The following is a 20,234-nucleotide window of genomic DNA, read 5'->3' as shown; positions in this document are numbered from 1 at the left end:
TGGCCCCTTCATCACTGACACAGGGGTCTTGAAGAAGAATTGTTGAAGTCCCCTTTGAGCACTCAGACTCAACCAGCAGTGTAGGGAGAGTGTAGGGTCGGGTGCTAAAGCTGATTTGAAGCTTCAAGGGGCATGAGAAGAAAGGAGAGGCAAGCTTCTTCTTTTGGGAGAAATTTCTCTGAGTCTTCTGGAGGAGGAGGAGGAGGAGAGATTCTTTTTCTAACTCAACCCACATAAGATGCTTTAACTTTAGTTAAATCCACTGAGTTATCTCCTCCCTGAGCAGCCTCCTTTGTCCAGAAGTTGGAAGGGTGTCCTGAGATCATGATACTTTGAGGGAGCACATACACTCCCCCCCCCCCAATAATACAATGCTTCACATCCCAAAAGGTAGAAACTTGGGTGCCCAGAGTGATTTTTAACAACTTTAAAATGAGTAAATACGATAAAATAAGCAAACATCTCTTGTTGTTTCAGGGTGCTGGAACAGATGAAAGTACTCTCATTGAAATCCTGGCCACTCGGAACAACCAGGAGATCCAAGCAATTAATGCAGCTTACAAAGAAGGTAAAAGTGCTGCCAGGTTAAGAACCTGTCTCTGGGGAAAAATAAAGATGTGAGCAGTTTGAAATCATTTGTCAGTTGCTCCATAAAAACCATTAGCATTGCAAAGATGGACTTTTACCATTCTTTGCAAAAATGTTGAAAAAAACTAAGAGCAATGTTGAATTTGTAATACTGCTGGTTAGCAGTCCAGGCCCCCCTCCCTCGGAAGATAAAAACTTTGTGCAGCCACTTGATGCAGTATGTTGATAATTGGTTATTCCTGTTATCTCCTTGCATGTCAATTTGTAAATATGTAATGTCATGATAAGCATAGTAGACAAAATTCTGCAACATAGATGTTCAGATGGGGGGCAGGTAAAGGATTGATGTCCATTTCTAGTGTCAGAGGCTCCATTATGCAGTCTTTCCCTCATTTTTTTTTTCAGCTTACCACAAGTCTTTGGAGGATTCACTAAGTTCTGACACTTCTGGACATTTCAAAAGGATCCTCATCTCTCTAGCTCAGGTAAGGAGTTTTTCTCCTTTGTGCTTCCCTGACAGCCTTTAATTGAAACACAATCCCTGTCTCACCAGTTTCCCAACGTACGCAAGGCTAGTGCAGATACTACAGCCTCTGTGGAAGGCAGGTTTGCCATGGGGTTATTTTTTTCCCTGCAAGACTCCTGTGTCTCTGGCCAGAGCATGACAAGTCAAACAAGCGCTAAACATCTGAACTCTGTTTCTCTTGCATAGAGGTGTACTAATGACTTCCACTTGTTATCCCAGTGTTAAAGGCAAAGCAGGGGAAAGCAACCCTTCTCTTCATCATCACGGAGCTCTTTTTTTAAACTGCTCATGGCGGTGTGGAGAAAAGCACTTTCACAGCACACTTTCAACACAGTCTGTGTTGCATCCAACTTCTTGCCATGCAGTAATTGTAATCAGATGGGTTGAATTAAGATAGCGTTTGCTGGATGACTGTGATAGATGCATCAGCCGCTCCTCAAACATCGTTAATATTGAAGTCCTACAGAAGCAAAGCTCTACTGGATTCTGTAGAACAGGGAAGAGAGAAGCAGCTGGACCCGGGTAGAAAACAGGAACAGAATGTGATCTAATGCTCTAGTACAGTAGCAACAGTAATGCAGCTTTAGGGTACTGGGAGGTCTGGTCTAGAGGGTTGAGCCTCCATTTGCCTGAAGATAACATCTGAAGGTCGCCAGTTCGAGGCCACCAGCACCGTGTGACCTTGAAGCAGCTGACAAGCTGAGCCGAGCTATTCCATCTGCTCTGAGCGTGTGAGGATGGAGGCCAGAATGTTGCGACCAGATCAAGAAAGAAACATCTGAATGTTGTGGTTTCTTGAAAGATAGAAACCTTCTTTCAAATTGTAAAAACCCCTACGGGGATTTAATTTGCCTGCCTATGTAAACCGCCTTGAATAAAGTCTAAGGAGAAATCTGAGGACCAAGAAAGGCGGTATAGAAATACCTGTATTATTATTATTAGTAGTAGTAGTACTGAAGCCATTCATGCAGTCTTACCCTCACTCCATCATACTCACTCACTCACTCACTCACCTACCTACCTACCTACCTACTCATTTGACTCAATGAATTGCTTCCTGTCTTTGGAATCAATTCTTCCCAATATTTATCTTGCTTCCACTTTCAGTATTTCTAAAGACTTTTTCTTGGATGAGACATTCACCTTAGCTAGATTCTGTTTTTTAAACTCCTGACCCTTTTTATTCCATATTCTGCCTGAATAAATTGTAAGCCTGTTGGTGGAGAATTTTGTGTTTTTGTTTATTTTAAACCCCTGAGGCTTCAATCCTAACCACACTTTCCTGAGAGTAAGCCCCATTGAACAAATTAGGACTTACTTCTGAGTAGACCTGGTTAGGATTGTGCCCTTAGTTGTGTTAAAACTATTTTACAAATAATTGAAAAAATACATACACTGCTGGGCCACCAACAGTCAAACTACGAATTTAAAAGCCATTTCTGGGACTGGGGAGAGATCACTGGGCACCTGTGAGCCTCTGGCTCAGACATCCTCTGTGAAGGAATTGATTAGCACTATATAAAGACCAGGGAGAGAAAGTGCAAGTCATCAGCTCTTAGAAACAACATAGGGGAACTCACATCACAATAAGCAAATATTAACTATACAGGCGTGTGCCCCTTAACCACATATTAACCATACAGGCGTGTGCCCCTTAACCACATACATGCAGTGGTCAAAGCACAATAAAGGTACTATTAATGAAGCTATCAAATCTCCAATACCCTGCAGCAAAGTGTTGGTTTACACAACAAAGAGGCTCTTAATGCAAAGAAGAGGAGAACTATCTCCAGGAGCCTGTGCAGCCAGCTACTGTCTGGCAGGGAGTGTCTGTTTATAAAACAAAAGCAATAGCTTGGACTGAATGTTCACTTAATGACCCAATCGCATAACAATGGGGATAGGAGAATGTAGCCCTTCGTTAGGTTGTGCACACTTGCATATATTTGTGGTAGGCTTGAAAAAAACAACAACTCCTGCTTCACTACTTGCCTTATCCCACTGCGAGAATAGTAGAAAATGTTTCCTCAATAGAGGAGAGAAGAAGGGATATAAATGAATAAATGTTAGAATTTGGTCACAGTGTAGCATTGACATAAATGCTCTAATACCCATTTAAATCTGTGACCAATTTCAGTTTTACTACAATTACCATGGGGGGGCATTATCTGTTCGGTCAGAATCTTAATCATAGTAGGGGATAAATGCTAAAGCCCCCTACTCTTATGCTGCTGTTCAGGGCCATTTTGTACTCTCCCCCAGCTATTAGTAGGGAAGAGAAATACTAAAAAGCCCCCATTTGTGTATTTGGCTGATTTGATTCTTAAGCACTCTTAACTATGTGTTGTACTGTGGCGTTTGTGATTATAGATTGGATGAAATTTATTCACTGGTTTCATTGTTTAAATGCAGGGGAACCGTGAAGAAGGTGGAGAGGATTTTGCCAAAGCTCATGAGGATGCCAAGGTAAGAAGTGTTTACAGATAGATACTCAAAATAAATATGCATAGAGAGAGCACTTCCTTTTTTTCATGCCTTTTCTCCATGACTTGGAACAAAAAATGTTGAAATGATACCAGCTAATTTTGCTTGCTTTTGATCTCCTGTGCTATATGCTAAATCAGGGGTCTCTAAACTTTTCGGCCAAAGGGCCGCATCAAATATCTGGCATGGTGTTGAGGGCCAGAAAAAGGATTAAGTATAAAATTTAAATAAATACATTAGAGATGGAACTTAGATGAATAACTGAAATGAATGAATGAATGAATGGGCTCAAATGTCTAGGATTTCTCCAAGCACCAACACAGCCCAAGAAATAAAGCATGCACACTTAAATGGACCCCACAAGCACAACTCTGGTTGTGTTTGGTCAACTGGGCCAGAGGCTCTCAGGGGATCAGAGGCTGGCTGTGGGCCGGATAGAGGCTCTCTGCGTGCTGCATCTGGCCCCCGGGCCGGGGTTTGGCGACCCCTGTGCTAAATCATGTGTTCATGATTCCAAGTATCTTGAAAATAAAATAAACAAATAGTTTTCACAATCCCATTTTCTAAAATGTATGTTATTTTCTGGTTGTTCTTTCTATAAACCATGGATGTTTCAAGGTCTAGCATGATGAGTGTTAAGATGCAGAGTTTTGTTTTTTTTAAAAGGCATGCATTGGCCAAAAGCAACACCTCCTGTTGTGGAAGTTTAATGGTAACACTGCTGTTCTCGCATGGCAATAGCACTGATCTCACTTGACTGGGCTATTGGTGATACACAAAGTGAACATTAAACTGGCAAGTAACAACTGTTCTGATTTTCAACTGTGATCACCTCCAAGACACTTCATCCGGAAGCACCTTTAGGTGACTTATGATCAGTATTCATCATGGGAGTATCAGTGCCTGAGACCCAGTTCTATCCTCTTTCCCCCCCCCACCAGTGATGCAGCCGCACCAAAAAGGTGTGTGCTATAGCAGTGAAGTGAGTGCGGGTGTGTGGACTGGGAGGCTTGGAAGAGAAATAATAATATTACTATTTGGAGGGAGGAGTGTTTGGGCAGTCATACATGTATTTGCTTGTCATGATTAGTTAGCCTTTGCTACTAACTAGAGTTGTGAAAAAAGCAAACTGCTATTGCTCAGAAACTTTGTGTCCCCACTCAGGCTGTTGAATGCTCCATTTTTACCCCAACCTCAAAGGGAAAGAAAGTCCCATTAGCCTGTAGGAGGGAAAGTGGTTTTCCTTAGCCTGTATGTATACTGCCTAATGTTGTGGACATGGCAGGGAGCTGTGAAATTGTGTTGGGGATGCCCCACCATCCTAGGACTGTTCACCACTTCATGGGCTGCTGACCGGACTGGACAAAAGTGCAGCAGAGCCTTCTGGCAGGTTTTCAGGATTTCACTATCCTTAGCTCTGTGTAGTACTCTATAGGCCAGTTCCACACTGGCTGCTGCAGACAGGACTGCTGTTGTGCTCTATTGCTCCACTCACTGGTCATTTTGGATGTCTCAGCTCATGGGAGCCTGAACTGGTTCCGCTATCCTGATTACTTGACAGAGATTGCTAGTGCATGTGCCTAGAATTCATGAATGCTGAAGTCTTTAGCCCTGTCTTTAACCTCTGTCACTGTCTACACACACATGACACACATGCACACATGTGAACGTGCATGCTAAATGCTTGAAAGGAGAACTGGAGCTACAAGCCATGGCCCTCCTGATGTGATGCACCCACGGACTGTTATGCTCTCCCCTCATTGTCTGTGTTTTCACCTTGTGCAGAAGGGGCTTTGATTTGATGGGCAGCGCTCTGTGGCGTGCATGGCAGCTCCTACCTGTGTGCACCTGCATCTTTCAGCAGAATGCGAAGAGCTTAGGCTGTAGTTCTCCCTCCTTTTCCCTGCCCACAAACTTATGGAGGAAAGGTGACTGAATGGGGCTTTAGTGTGAATTAAAAGTGAATTTTCAGACAGGAAAATCCCTCAGTATAATGAAGGGAAGAGTACAAGCTAGTTAAACAGTGTAAGGGAAGACAGAGGGCAGATAAGATGCCGTACTCAGGGGTTAGTGACACTCATCTCCCTGCTCCTCCTTAAATGGGGACAAACTGGGAAAGAGATCACTGATATCTTTCCAGACAGGGAAGTCAGACAGAAGGAGGCCACCTGGGGAAATCCCCCCCCCAGAAGGGCTGAGAATGATGATAGCCAGGGGCTTCTTTTAAAGCCAAACAGTAGCAAAACATGACACTCTGCGAGATGTGGCAACCCACTCCCTCCAGAGTGAAGTGAGACCAGGCAGGTCAGACTATAAAAAGGTAGTACAACCTGTCAGGACAGCAGAAAGGAAACTGCAAGTAAGACATGAGTATAAAAGAGCAAATGTACAAAGGGGATGGGTGCATGACCCTACTTTTTCTAACCTGTGGGTGTTATTCCTGCTTAACCTGTAGGATTGGATACTGGACAGGGCTGAGCTCTTTTGTCTTCCCCACTCCTGGAAATCAGATGAACTTCATGGCCCAATGAACTGGTTCTAAGCCAGGCCCTTGTTTATCGGTCAGTTGGGGGAGAACTGACTCAAACCACAAACAGCAGCAGACAGGGCAAACATGGCTACTATCATTGAATGATTCAGAGTTTTTTCAAGATGCTGAAGCATCACAGAAGCCTCTGAGGTGTTAGAAAGATGCAAAACAAGTGAAAAATGGGCAAAAGAGGGATCAGGGATGATCATGCTTACTAGTCAGTTTTTTTTCTCCACAGTGCAAGTGGTGAAGAACAAATATGTAAGCAAACCGACCTCAAAGCTGTGTAGAGAGATGTAGTTAGTATTGTGACCATGAGAGGGAGTGCTGACTTTTAGACATGCTTATGTGTGTTCTTGAACAAACTGTGCTTCAGGCAGGAGAAAGAGAGAGACACAGAGGCGGCGAAAATACTGTATCATAGCAGATTACATAAGAATCTACATTGTCCCTATTTATGACTGAACAGTGTGGGAAAATTCACAGGGCTGTTCAGAGTATTGGTCAGTGGAAACGCTTCTCTTGTTTCACTGATTCTAAATCAGATGTTGCATCAGTAGAGACAGGCTCCCACAAAATTCTTCCAGAAGTCACTTCTTTACAGCCAAGACCATGCACCCCATTCGTAATGTAATGTCACCCTTCATCTTCCTTTCGCTTAGATTTCCATTGCTGATCTCTGCTCTATTTCTGGCTGGTATTTCTCTTTTCCTACACTTCATAGTCCATTCTTGGCTAGCCATTTTTCTCTTTATCCAATTGGAAGCTTCTTGGAGACCTTGTGTTTCAACATTATTCCAGTGTTGTTTAAAACACACACGCACAAGCACACGCACACGCATGCATGCATGCGAATTGGAAAATAATACACAAGCGCCTTCTGTGCCACAACCTGAAGCCACTTTGCAAAGATGTCTCTGTTTTAACTTGCCCGTTTCTTTCGAAACGAGATGCCACCTCCTTATTAGCAGATGGTTCCAAAGAAAGTTAAGGGGTTTTGGTCTAGAATACTTAATTGGATACACTCATTCATTGAAATCTGAGCCTCTGAATGATAAATTGAAACTAAAGCCCTCTGCCCCACTGCCTGTGTTCATTAGCTTAGGCTAATAGCAATGTCAACTTGGGACATATAGAAGAATCTCATTTTAGCTATGAAATCTCAGGAAAGGCTTGTGCTGCATCATCTCTGACCCTGTTGCCTTCCTCTCTCTCCCCCTCTTTCTCTCTGTTGTTAGGTGATTGCTGAAACCCTGGTGAGTGTGTGCCCTTTTTTTTTTCCTTTGATGCTTTATAAACATTTAAGAGTATACTTGATCTTGAGAGCAGGTTTTGGAGAGCAAGATGGAGCCGCACCACAATGTAGCCTTTTTCAGGATGAAGCTGTGGGTTCTACCTTGACCTAGAGTTCCAAGTTCTGCTTTGTTTGGTATTGTGAGCACACAGGCTGATATTAGGCCTCTTCCCCAGGCAGCCATATTCCATACTGAAAAGAAAATGCCTTATTAGGTGGCAATGAGATTGAACACATCAAGCTATCTTCTATGGAGCCTGACTATGGTCTGCCTAGCTCAATATTATCTGTGTATGGAATTGCCTGAGAGACGGAATGAACCTGGGTCCTTTGTGCATGCAGAGCGTATGCAGAGCATATGCTATCACTGGGCTCACAGACCTTTCTGGGTTTTGCCCTGTCAAGGAGGAGGAGGAATGATGCTCCTTGGAATAATGTGTTCCTGTGGCCATATATGAAATCTGCCATAGATTTCTCACAAAAAAGAATGCTTCAGGGAGATGAGTGAACTCAGAATGATAGTACTGATTGTTGGATAAGAGCTTCACAGATCCTTGTTCATTTTGGGGGCTTTTTTTCTTTTTAGCTATGCACATTCTTTTCCACATTAAGATGGGCATGCAAAGTGCAGCAATGTTCCCAATTTGGCTAGACAGAAAAGGGGATTGTTCAGGTTAGATAGAGGAAGAGAACTTGGGACTATATGCAGTGGTAGCTACCAAGTTGGAGGTGCCTGTAACTCTGGATTTGGGTGGCGGTTTGGCTGTGGACTCATTCAGGTCTTCATAAGAGTCTGACTTTGTAAAAGTCACAAGCCTGACTGCCATTTCTCACTGGAGCAACTTGTATGGCAATATCTTTAGTATCAGTTCATCTTGGAGAGAGACATTTTAGGTACCAAGTGACAATCCTCTTGTTCTTGTTCTCCCAGACCTTTGAATGCTCCCATTTTTGGTTAAGTGTCTTAAATGTGTATTGCCTGTTTAATGTTACTTTTCTAATAATATTTTATTGCAGTTGCTCAATTTTACTGCTGTTTAATTGATTTATTGAAAAGTTGTACGGTGGGTTTTTTCAGTTCTATAATTTCTTATTATTGTTGTACATAGTCCTGGTACAAGGCAATATCTAAATCTATCAAAGAAAGAAGAGAGGAAGAGAGAGCTGTACCATTCTTTGTCAACAGATTGCTCAGCCTGAGCTGAGCTTCCTCCACTATCTCTGAAACTGTATTAACAGGCAAATCAAATATTGCTATCACAGCAAATGGATTTGGCTGTGCCTACCCTAGACTAGAATTCACACAGATAAATATTGGCAATATTTTCACCATGCTGTGATCTCATTTATAGTTGTAGGTGTATTTCAATTTGTGTTTCAGAAGGTACCATGCAGGTGAGGGGATGAGGGGACAAAGGGTGGGGGGGGGGAGAGAGAGAGAGAGAATAACAAGCTGTTGAAAAACATATAAGATTTTTTTTAAAGCTTATATGTATCTGAGTCCTGCCAGCTATGTTCTCTTTGCCATGAACAAGACACAAAACATATATTCACATACAATTGCATGAGTGTAGACTTCTGATAATCAAAGAAAATAGAGAAGTCAATGAGAAAGGAAATCAATCAGAAGTCAAAGGAGTGTAGACTTCTGATAATCATAGAAAAATATCTCTACCCTTTGTTCTCATTCCTTCCTCCCTCCGCTTTTCATTCTTTTTGGTTTTTCAGAAATTGTCGGATGTTTCCAGTGATGACTCGACATCCCTGGAGACACGCTTCATGATGATCTTGTGCACACAGAGCTACCCCCAGCTCAGGAGAGGTAGGGACTAATGTGTCTCTGTCAGCAGTGCTATAGCCAAGGGCTAAAGTCAAACTCATTGGCCTGACCTTTTCAGGCCACATTATTGCTGCTTGGACAAGGGCTGGAGTCACCCCACAAGGGACTTGAAAGAACGAGGTGCAACTGGTTTGCCACAATAAAATGGAAATTCTCCTTCAGGTCAAGACAACCAGCTCTTCTGGCTATTTGGTTTCAGGGTCAAGAAGTCCATTTCATCAGCCTCACCTTCCCCCAGAAATGTTTAATCACTTATTTCTTAGTATGTTGTTATCTTTGATAGCTTCCTTGTGGCAGCACCCAGTTCTCCCTTGAACTGACCTAACCTCTCCTAACACAGTGAAGAACAGAGCCATTGGTATCAGGTAGTGCCAATCCTGAGGCTGGTCCCAAATATAGATTTTAGGTCAGTGCTGCAATGGTATAGAAGTAGGGAATTCTGATTTCTTCCACTCTTTTTTCTCTAGTCTTTCAGGAGTTCATTAAGATGACTAACCATGATGTGGCACATGCCATTAGGAAGCGGATGTCTGGAGATGTGCGGGATGCCTTTTTAGCCATTGGTGAGTGTCTCTTACATGGGCATCACTGTGGACTTTTTTTGTACATGGAGTATGGGCTCTACCAAACACTCTCACACTGAACTTGCTCTTAGAACTAGTCAGCAGACAAAGGAAAGCAAACTTATATAAGCCAAGCAGTTTACATAGATTAGGTAAGCTGGCCTAAGTTAACTTTGTATTTATTTCATTTACAAAAATGTGACATTTCCTAGAATTTGGCAAACTTTTGGAATGGGAATAATAAAGCATGAGATACATGGATACTGTGTTCATGGTTCAGTATGTGGGGTGGGGGTGGTTGTAGCCCCTGGGGAAGGCAAGTAGTGCTAGGCCGAGTTGCCTGCTAACCACAGGCAATCTTAGATTCACATCTTGATTTCTAAGCTTTTTCTAGCAGCTGCCCACATATTTTCAGTCTTTTCTGCACAGCCATCAGAGATTGATCAGAGCACATTTAGAAATGAAATTCCTACACATGACTCTAGAAGTCATGCTTGATAGCTATGGCAATGACCATCCAAAAAACCCTCTGTGCAATCCATTCACATCAGTGATTCCTTCTGGAATCTAGGTTAAGATCGGACACTTGTCATAGGTCAAGATCTTGAATCTTTCAACCTTTGTCCCTTTATTCCTGGTTTTCCTGTTTGGCTTCAGTATGTTGATTCTTTTAGGGTCAATAGTCTGTCTGCAAATCCTTTATTCTCCATAGGCTTTTAAAGAGAATCTTCACCAAGGCCAACAGGAAGCAGGAACTATCCATTCATTAACTGCCAGGTATTTTAATGAACTGCCATTCATTAACTGCCAGGTTGTGTTAACAGTGGGGCCTCCTGCCTTTTGTCCTATACTGCCCATGTCAGTCCAGATTCAGACCCTCATCTAGTAATAATAATAATAATAATAATAATAAAACTTTATTTTTATCCCGCCCTTCTCCCTAACGGGACCCAGGGCGGCTAACAACATATTAAAAACAATAAAATTTAAAAAACATTAAAAAAAAAGCCAATCTAGTAGTGCCCAGAGGAGAATGCTGGGTAATTAGACTACTAAAGAATGGTGGCTAGAGAAGCCATACTTGCTGGATGCATTGTTCTTGTTACATAGCATTTGCAACTCCCTCGCGTACTTTCAGATCAGGAAATGGCCACCCAAGATCCATATGGTTTTCCTCCTGTTGCAATCAACAGAATTGTGGTTTCTTTGGGCTAACTTTTTCCTTAACTAGAGAAAGGCAACAACACACACACACATACACATGCAAGCACCCCCACTGAGTACAGGGTCCTCTCACAACCAGCTGTTCCTGGCAATATTTTCATGTTGTGCTTCTTTCTTGTTCATCTTTGCTTATAGTGCACAGTGTCAAGAACAAGCAAGCGTTCTTTGCTGACAAGCTGTTTAAGTCCATGAAGGTAAACACAATTCTACCTTTCCTGGGGAGCTGAAAGGAGTCCATTTGGTGCTTTGGGATAGCAGTCTGATGGCTTTGTTGGGGATTCCCTGAGCAACTTGGTTAATTTTTAGGTTTTTTTCCTGGATTTATTACCAGTTGGGTTTGCGTTCAGAGAAGATGGCCCAAGATCCCCTGGTACCAGGGGTACTGCACCATATGCCAGCCCTCCTGACCTTGTAGCATACTAGCTACTCCCTTCACTGTTCTTCTTCCTGTTGCCTGGAGTTGGAAAAGGAAGAAGGGAATGGAGCAAATGAGAAAGTGTGGAAGAGAGGAATGTGATGGGCTATGGTATCTCTGGAGCTCTAGCCCACCCTGGTCCTCTCCTATACACTTCCTCCTCCACTCTATTCCCTTTTACCTTTTTAAACTCCAGGGAGTGGAGGGAGGAGGAGTGAAAGCAGGCAGGCTATTGTCTGTGATGAGCACCCCCAACCATTGTTCATGCTAACCTGCATGACTGAGCTCCACACAGCTCAGAGCTCGGCTAAACCGGATGGCAGTGATGATGTCGTACATCATTGCCAAATGCCAGAATATGCCCTGCCATGCAGCACAGACCCCTTACAGGGAATATTGCCCCCACCAGTCCACTGCATACAGCCATTGCTTCAGTCAGCCTTGTGGTTTTGGCCAGCCCTAGCCATCATCTTTGTCATTGGAGAGAGTTCTATATCCTTCAGCAAGCTGTGTATTTCTCATGTAAAGGCAGTGAATTTGGAAAACTGTTTTTCAAGAAGACAGATGTAGCAACAAAACACTCAACCTCAAGTTGGAGCATTTTTGTCCCATCCTGTAACTGATAGGGAGAGCAGCAGCAGAGTGAAATAGATCCCTGAGACTGAACTGCTAGAGACCCAGCAGGATGCTGAAGTGAGTTTCCCTGTCAGGATTTCCTCTCCATGCTGAGGTAAATCGGCAAAACAGGATGTGAAGCTTCCATTCAACCACCTGCCCAATATGCAATGTGTTCCCTACCTCTGGGTGATCTTGTTAGATGCTATCTCTTCAAAATATTTTGCCGTTAGCAACCCAAGGGGAAATCTCACCACATCCTGCTGTTTCGTTGTCTTCCTTGTTCTCCTCTGACTCTTCTTTCAACCCCACAAGGGTGCTGGCACAGATGACAAAACCCTCATCAGGATCATTGTCTCGAGGAGTGAAATTGATCTGCTGACTATTCGGGGCGAATTTTGGGAGTTGTTTGACAAATCGCTCACCCATATGATTGAGGTAATGAAGGGCTCAGTCTGCCCCAAGCATAAACGGCGTCTTATTCTTGCTCATTGGGCAATGTGAATTCTTCTAATTCCGTGTGTTTTGAGTATGTTGCCTGGTTGTGCTTTTGGTAGCCCATTCATAGAGCTCATTCACCCAGGCACACATTATGTCCAGGCTTGGACTGAAAAAGAAATTCAGTTTGCAAGTAGGCCTGCTGCATTAGAATTTCTCTTCTCTCTTCTGTGTAAGAACCCGAGTGTGTGCTTGACATGTGGAACAAATGTGCTTTTCTAGGTTTATCAGGTGGTCAGCAGCAGCAGCTTCCCAATCGCTGTGTCATAATCTAAAATTGTCCCCTTTTTCCTTGTCAGAGACTCAGTTCTGTGAAAGTGTAAATGGAGCCTTTTAATCAGATTTCTGTTTGAGGTTGCTGCTGAACTCATTGGCTGTCAGTGTTAGCAGTCAGTGTTAAGGAAGTACTAACAAAAGGTTAGTACCTTGCAAGCATATTTTGCACTGCTTTGACAGTCATGAATTCCTCAGAGCAGTGTTTCTCAAACTGTGGGTCGGGACCCACTAGTTGCGTTGCGAGCCGATTTCAGGTGGGTTCCCATTCATTTCAAAATTAGGGGAAATGTTACAAATCTGTACATTTAACAGGCTACGATGTATGTGCTTTTAACAAAGATAGTAAATGGAACTTACTCTTGGGTAAGTTTGAGTAGGATTGCAGCCCAGGATTGTTAAAATGCGAGCTTCCTGTTGATGATGTCAGTTCCTGTCATTACATAACTTCTGGTGGGTCCTGACAGATCTTATTCTAAAAAGTGGGTCCCGGTGCTACATGCTTGAGAACCACTGTCTCAGAAAATTCTAAGAACTGTGATTTTATTAGGATGGTAAGATTTCTCAGTTAGAGGCCGAATCAGTGACCTACAGGTGACCTACAGGCTTCCCTGATGCTAAGACATGATTGTTCAACCCATTTAAGATGCATACTTATTACAATGTTTATAAGTTACCAGTACACTTCTTTTCCTACAAGGTTGCTCTCACACATTCCTGGTTTTCACTTTGGCCTTGTGTTTTCTCTTGCAGAAGGATACCTCGGGAGATTATCGCAAGGCATTGTTGTCCATTTGTGGGGAAGAGAAGTAAGCCATTGATGACTGTCACAGAAGCCTGTCCTTGTGTCTGAGCCGTTGTCACATCTGTGCAACCTAGATGCCACTGTTGTTTTTAGAAGCTTCAGGATCCACTGAGAAGATTCACTTTGTGTCACAGAAGAGCTTAACACTGCAAGCAGCAAAGGTCACAGGGAATGCTCGGTCTTATGGGTGGGGGAACATTGTCTGACTTTGTTCAGAACTGACTAGTGTGCACGTGTCCAATGAAGTAACATTTTAAACCAAAGAAATAAACTGTTAATGTTGCTGGCCATGAAATGGTGCTAATCTGCTTCTTTGCAAGAAAAGCTTGTGGAAACCAAATCAGCATAGTCCCAATTTTAAAAGAGATGGAGGGCATACCGAAAACACTTACCCATATTATACCCATAGACTCCATGCCAGAGTCTATAAATATGGCAACCAGCAGTGGTGTTGAGTCTGGCAAGGGCCAATTTCTGACCTCGCAATGGACTTTCAAGAAGATTGGAACCATTAGGCTCTTCCCTGCTTCCAAGAGCCTCCAAAGTATGACAGGGATGAGACTTAAGCCTTTTTTCAAAGTTGGGAGAAGGCCAGGGTCTTGTCACAGGCCTTGCAATAAGTTTTGGAAGTTCTCAGAAGCAGTGAGAAGTCTCCCAGGTTTTGAGTGTTTCCTAAGTTGAATGACATCAGAAATGAAACCCTGCCCTTTCTCTCCTTTATGGGAGGAAAACAGTTAATGGCAACCATGCATACTGGCTGAGTACTCAAACCTGCTAAAATTGGTGCTCTTGGCCAGCATATCCCAGCATCCCATTTTAAAAGTTCTTAACGTACACTGGTCTGTATGTGTATCATATTTGTCCAGCAGAGCAGGTTTCATCCTAGTTCTAGGTCATTGGCATGAAACACTATGTACCCAGTTAAAAACCATTGAACTATAATGCTGAGCTACATGGAACATTGTGCAGGAAGTGCTCACCCAGTGAACTCATTTCAGTTCACATTTTCCGTAGCATCACTTTGGTTGCTTTAAGCTCCTGTCTGCTTTCTGGTCTTCCATGGCACTGTGATGTGGAAGCAGTGAATTTAAAGGAGTTGTCAATTTAGAAGCTGAAGAACAGCATGTGGTGAGTGCAAGGTAGAACTGTCCAGGGTGTAATGCTTTGATGTGGAGTTGTCATCCACACTCCATGTTCAATAGATTCACTTTCTACTACATTTTCCAAACCCTGAAGGGAAGGAACCCTGCAATTACATTCTACCTCATTGTTACATTGTGGAGCTCAAAGGTTTCCCCTCTAATGATTAACTTGAACCCTGTCCTGTAGTTCTTTTGTGAGGTAGAGATCAACCGTTGATGATTGCCTCCTAAATATTTTGAGTTTATGAAGTCTTCTTCCTCTTCCATCTCCATCTCTTCCTTCTGCAAATGCCAAAATTAGCTCTTGGCATTTTCCACATGAACTTTTAACTCCCTCTACCCTCTTAAAAAAATTATTTTTTAATTGATTTTGATTATTATTTTGAACTGCCTTTTAGAAATTCCGGATAGACACAACAGTTGCTGTTACAGTACTTTATACAGTGGGGTGTCAGATTTAGGTCTTAGAGCTGAGTTCAGGTCTGTTTCACCACCCGTGAAAACTCATTGGTGTGACCATGGAGAAATCGCCACCTCTCTGCTTCAATTCCCCATCATGGTTTGTTGTCATGATGTATATGCGTATTAGAGTGAAACTTTTCTCAGGTTCATTGTGAGCACCTATAGACTGTGCACCTTTGCTTTCACGTCCATTTTCTTCAAGCAAAGGACTGTGCAAGAATCGAGGTGCATTTGGGACCACATTTCCTGCACATCAAGAAAATAAGCATTATTTTCTAGTAACTTAATTTTAAAAAATGAAGGATCTTTTCAAGGCTATGGAGAGACAACAAAATAAGCTTCTCGGGGCACAATCCTAACCAGCAGTTATAGGTGGCCCTGGAGGGTCGCAAATGTGCTGTAAAGCACGTTTGCCCCTCCTTCGGCAGGAGCTGCATCGGCACATTCAGATGTGCCGACGCGCGGACAGAGGCAGAAGCCTCTGCTGCGGCTCCCGCGCTGCCGCTTGTGTTGGTGTGAGCACGCCAACATAAGCGGCAAAGGTAGGCATGGGGGGCGTGGGGAGGGGGCAGGAGGGGGCATTACTGGGCGGGGGAGGGGGGAGGGAGGGTGGGCCCGGGGGCAGGCGCATGGGGAGCCGGGGACGGGGCTGGGACCTAGCAGTTATGCTGGATCCCAGCCCCTATCCCCGGGACAAGCGGAGAAGCTTCAAGCTGCTCCGCTCTCTTCGGACTTGCGCCGCCTCCGGAGGTGGCGCAGGTCCGAGGAGACCCATAGGGGTGCGCAGCCCTTACCCACTTGTAAGGGGAAGAATTTCCCCTTGCCCGTGGCTGAGCCGCTGCTCGCTGCAATCCCACGTTAGATGCAGCGCAAGCCTCCTGGCTTGCCTGCTCCAGTGCAGGTTAGGATTGCGCCCTCAGTTGCTCAAATGTTTATTTGTTCTGGCCATATGGAATCACTCCTAGTGTGACTTGCCAGCTTCTATTAAAGAAATAGTTGACACATTGGTATCACCTCTTCATTCTTGCACATGATATCCTCCAAGAACATGTTAGTCATATGTTCAAATTCTGGTTTATTTTTGGTCTTATAGAGCAAAAATGTTACATATGTCCCTGCAGGTGTAAATAAGGAAGAGGTCTGTTTACAAAGTTCTCTAGGGTGGGAAGGCTGCTAAATCTGTGGTGCTAATGCAACTATAGTACTCTTAGCTCAACTTATCTGAGAAAACTCCTGTGATATACTGACTCTGTAATAAAGCAGATTAGGCAACAGAGGTTTTAAGTCACCAGTGCGAGAGTCTCTCTCCCCCCCCCATCTGTTAAGAGAACATTGCTCCACAGCAGGCACAAAGGAATAGGAGGCAATGGGAATGGGAGCTGGATCATAGCGTCATGACAGCCTCTTCTTGCAGAGATGGAACTTCCCAGACAGGATGATGTCTGGGCAAATGACATACAGCCTTAGTAGGCAGGCTATCTTCCAGTGAGAACATAGGTATGTATGGCAGAGTCTGCTGGTCTCAGGCAACTGAAAAAGCCCAGATCCCTCCAGATTGATTGGAACAGAAGTGGCCCATTCATGACTGAGGTGTTGGTGTCCACCTCCATCTTTCAGCTTGCCTCCAGTGCTTCTGCTCCCTGGGTTTCAGAAAGGAAGGGAGGGATAGAACAGAAGAGGACATGTGTGGGAGAGTAGGTTTCTTTTTCCAGGGAGGAGAGGAACAGAGGCTGGTGCTTCAGCGGGTAGGGAAGGGCAACATTTGGCATGCTGCCCCAGGAACCAGTGGGGTTTGGACTGGCCCTGGTGTAGAAGGAAATGCAGGAGGACTTAGGGACTGACTGATGCTAAAGGTACCCTTCAGTTGATTTAGCCTTCTTTGTGTTCTCACGTACTTGAGATACTCTGGGGTGAAAAATCAACAGACATGGGAACTGGAGGGAAGGCAGTGCACCCTGCAGACAAGTTAATAAATGGATTGCCCTCATATCTAAGGAAAAAGTCAGAGTACATAAGAACATAAGAACATAAGAACAGCCCCACTGGATCAGGCCATAGGCCCATCTAGTCCAGCTTCCTGTATCTCACAGCGGCCCACCAAATGCCCCAGGGAGCACACCAGATAACAAGAGACCTCATCCTGGTGCTCTCCCCTACATCTGGCATTCTGACTTAACCCATTCCTAAAATCAGGAGGTTGCGCATACACATCATCACTTGTACCCCATAATGGATTTTTCCTCCAGAAACTCGTCCAATCCCCTTTTAAAGGCGTCTAGGCTAGACGCCAGCACCACATCCTGTGGCAAGGAGTTCCACAGACTGACCACGCGCTGAGTAAAGAAATATTTTCTTTTGTCTGTCCTAACCCGCCCAACACTCAATTTTAGTGGATGTCCCCTGGTTCTGGTATTATGTGAGAGTGTAAAGAGCATCTCCCTATCCACTCTGTCCATCCCCTGCATAATTTTGTATGTCTCAATCATGTCCCCCCTCAAGCGTCTCTTTTCTAGGCTGAAGAGGCCCAAACGCCATAGCCTTTCCTCATAAGGAAGGTGCCCCAGCCCCGTAATCAGCTTAGTCGCTCTCTTTTGCACCTTTTCCATTTCCACTATGTCTTTTTTGAGATGCGGCGACCAGAACTGGACACAATACTCCAGGTGTGGCCTTACCATCGATTTGTACAACGGCATTATAATACTAACCGTTTTGTTCTCAATACCCTTCCTAATGATCCCAAGCATAGAATTGGCCTTCTTCACTGCCGCCGCACATTGGGTCGACACTTTCATCGACCTGTCCACCACCACCCCAAGATCTCTCTCCTGATCTGTCACAGACAGCTCAGAACCCATCAGCCTATATCTAAAGTTTTGATTTTTTGCCCCAATGTGCATGACTTTACACTTACTGACATTGAAGCGCATCTGCCATTTTGCTGCCCATTCTGCCAGTCTGGAGAGATCCTTCTGGAGCTCCTCACAATCACTTCTGGTCTTTACCACTCGGAAAAGTTTGGTGTCGTCTGCAAACTTAGCCACTTCACTGCTCAACCCTGTCTCCAGGTCATTTATGAAGAGGTTGAAAAGCACCGGTCCCAGGACAGATCCTTGGGGCACACCGCTTTTCACCTCTCTCCATTGTGAAAATTGCCCATTGACACCCACTCTCTGCTTCCTGGCCTCCAACCAGTTCTCAATCCACGAGAGGACCTGTCCTCTAATTCCCTGACTGTGGAGTTTTTTCAGTAGCCTTTGGTGAGGGACCGTGTCAAATGCCTTCTGAAAGTCCAGATATATAATGTCCACGGGTTCTCCCGCATCCACATGCCTGTTGACCTTTTCAAAGAATTCTATAAGGTTCGTGAGGCAAGACTTACCCTTACAGAAGCCATGCTGACTCTCCCTCAGCAAGGCCTGTTCGTCTATGTGTTTTGAGATCCTATCTTTGATGAGGCATTCCACCATCTTACCCGGTATGGATGTTAGGCTGACCGGCCTATAGTTTCCCGGGTCCCCCCTCTTTCCCTTTTTAAAAATAGGCGTGACATTTGCTATCCTCCAATCTTCTGGTACTGTGGCTGTTTTGAGGGACAAGTTGCATACCTTAGTCAAGAGATCTGCAACTTCATTCTTCAATTCCTTAATAACCCTTGGGTGTATGCCATCAGGGCCCGGTGACTTATTGATCTTTAATTTATCAATGAGGTCTGAAACATCTTCTCTTTTAACCTCTATCTGACTTAACTCCTCGGTTAGGAGGGGCCGTTCGGGCAGCGGTATCTGCCCGAGGTCTTCTGCCGTGAAGACAGATGCAAAGAACTCGTTTAATTTCTCTGCCATCTCTAAGTCTCCTTTTATCTCCCCTTTCCCTCCCTCACCATCCAGAGGGCCAACCGCTTCTCTGGCGGGTTTCCTGCTTCTAACATATTTGAAGAAGCTTTTATTATTCCCCTTAATGTTGCTGGCCATGCGTTCCTCATAGTCAGAGTACACAGCTTGAAGCTGGACAAATGGAGTGAGATCGTCCTAGTTGCAGAGGTGGAATGAGGGCAAAGGTGGCATCAGGAGTAGTCCAGGTTGGGCACTAGCCAAGGGGTTAAGTCTAGCAGAGAACTTGATTGGACTGACCCTGAACCCTCCAGTACTGGTGGCAGTGACCAATACACTCTTGAGGAGGATACTGTTGGTGGGCCAGTTTGGGGGTTTGTTCCATTGTGTCTAATTGCATTGAATGAAGTGTTGATACTTAGCGGAGAGCTGGAAGACAGCTGATATTCCACTTTAAAACAAACTAGATTACAAAAGCAATTCTTGCTTAAGGGAAAACATACTCAACTGAAACTAGATTTGACGTGTGATTGGGGACAAAAAGCTTTCTCAAATGTATGTTGTTGTCTGGCTCCCTGGTCAAACTTGGTATTTTCCCATGATTAGAAAAAAATCTGTAAATAGGCGATGATACTTGTTCTCCAGCTCCCAGCAACCCACAGAGATCATTATGAGGGTGCAAACGCAACTGTTCTTGCATGCATCATGTTTGTTTATATCATTTCATGGGTTTTGTGGCTTAGAGGTTTTTATCAGGAAGCCTAATACACTCTAATGCTGTCAGCAAATTCTACAGATGATAAAATCAGCTTGTGTAGGAAACACAAGTTACCTGGCCCAACCTCTCATAGCAACAGGATTTTCTGTTCAAGCTATACCTGTAGAATGGATGTTCAGAGTTGTTTTGCACGTTCCAGCATAAGAATAGCCCTGCTGGATCATCTCATCCAACATTCTGTTTTCCACAGTGGCCAGTCAGATCTTTCTGGAAGCAACAAACAGGTCACTTGGGTAACAGTCTTCTGTAATAGTTGCTTGCCAGCAACTGGTATTCCACAGGACCATAACTCTCTGTTTTGGACATTCTGTATCACCATTTTGAGAAGTATCCAGTGACAGATCCATTCTCTGTGTATTTGTTTAAA

At 44.1% G+C, this 20,234-nt stretch overlaps 1 protein-coding gene across 2 annotated transcripts in view; it reads left to right on the top strand.

Annotated features, from left to right (window-relative positions):
* ANXA6 (annexin A6) overlaps positions 1-13,950 on the top strand; it is a 53,516-nt gene extending 39,566 nt beyond the window's left edge. Inside the window, exons 18-26 of one of the 2 annotated variants that reach the window (XM_066613519.1) lie at positions 478-568; positions 994-1,073; positions 3,527-3,580; positions 7,367-7,384; positions 9,151-9,244; positions 9,730-9,825; positions 11,185-11,243; positions 12,395-12,517; positions 13,604-13,950. In XM_066613519.1, the coding sequence (XP_066469616.1) occupies positions 478-568; positions 994-1,073; positions 3,527-3,580; positions 7,367-7,384; positions 9,151-9,244; positions 9,730-9,825; positions 11,185-11,243; positions 12,395-12,517; positions 13,604-13,663 (675 nt within the window). In that variant the 3' untranslated portion in view covers positions 13,664-13,950. The remainder of the gene's footprint in view (positions 1-477; positions 569-993; positions 1,074-3,526; positions 3,581-7,366; positions 7,385-9,150; positions 9,245-9,729; positions 9,826-11,184; positions 11,244-12,394; positions 12,518-13,603) is intronic. The other variant, XM_066613520.1, reaches the window with a different exon arrangement.
* Positions 13,951-20,234: the final 6,284 nt, after the last annotated feature.

Source organism: Tiliqua scincoides, chromosome 2 (assembly GCF_035046505.1).
Source record: "Tiliqua scincoides isolate rTilSci1 chromosome 2, rTilSci1.hap2, whole genome shotgun sequence".
NCBI classification, from domain to species: domain Eukaryota; kingdom Metazoa; phylum Chordata; class Lepidosauria; order Squamata; family Scincidae; genus Tiliqua; species Tiliqua scincoides.
Note: the sequence above shows the minus strand (reverse complement) of the source record. Positions and strands in the feature narration are given on the sequence as shown.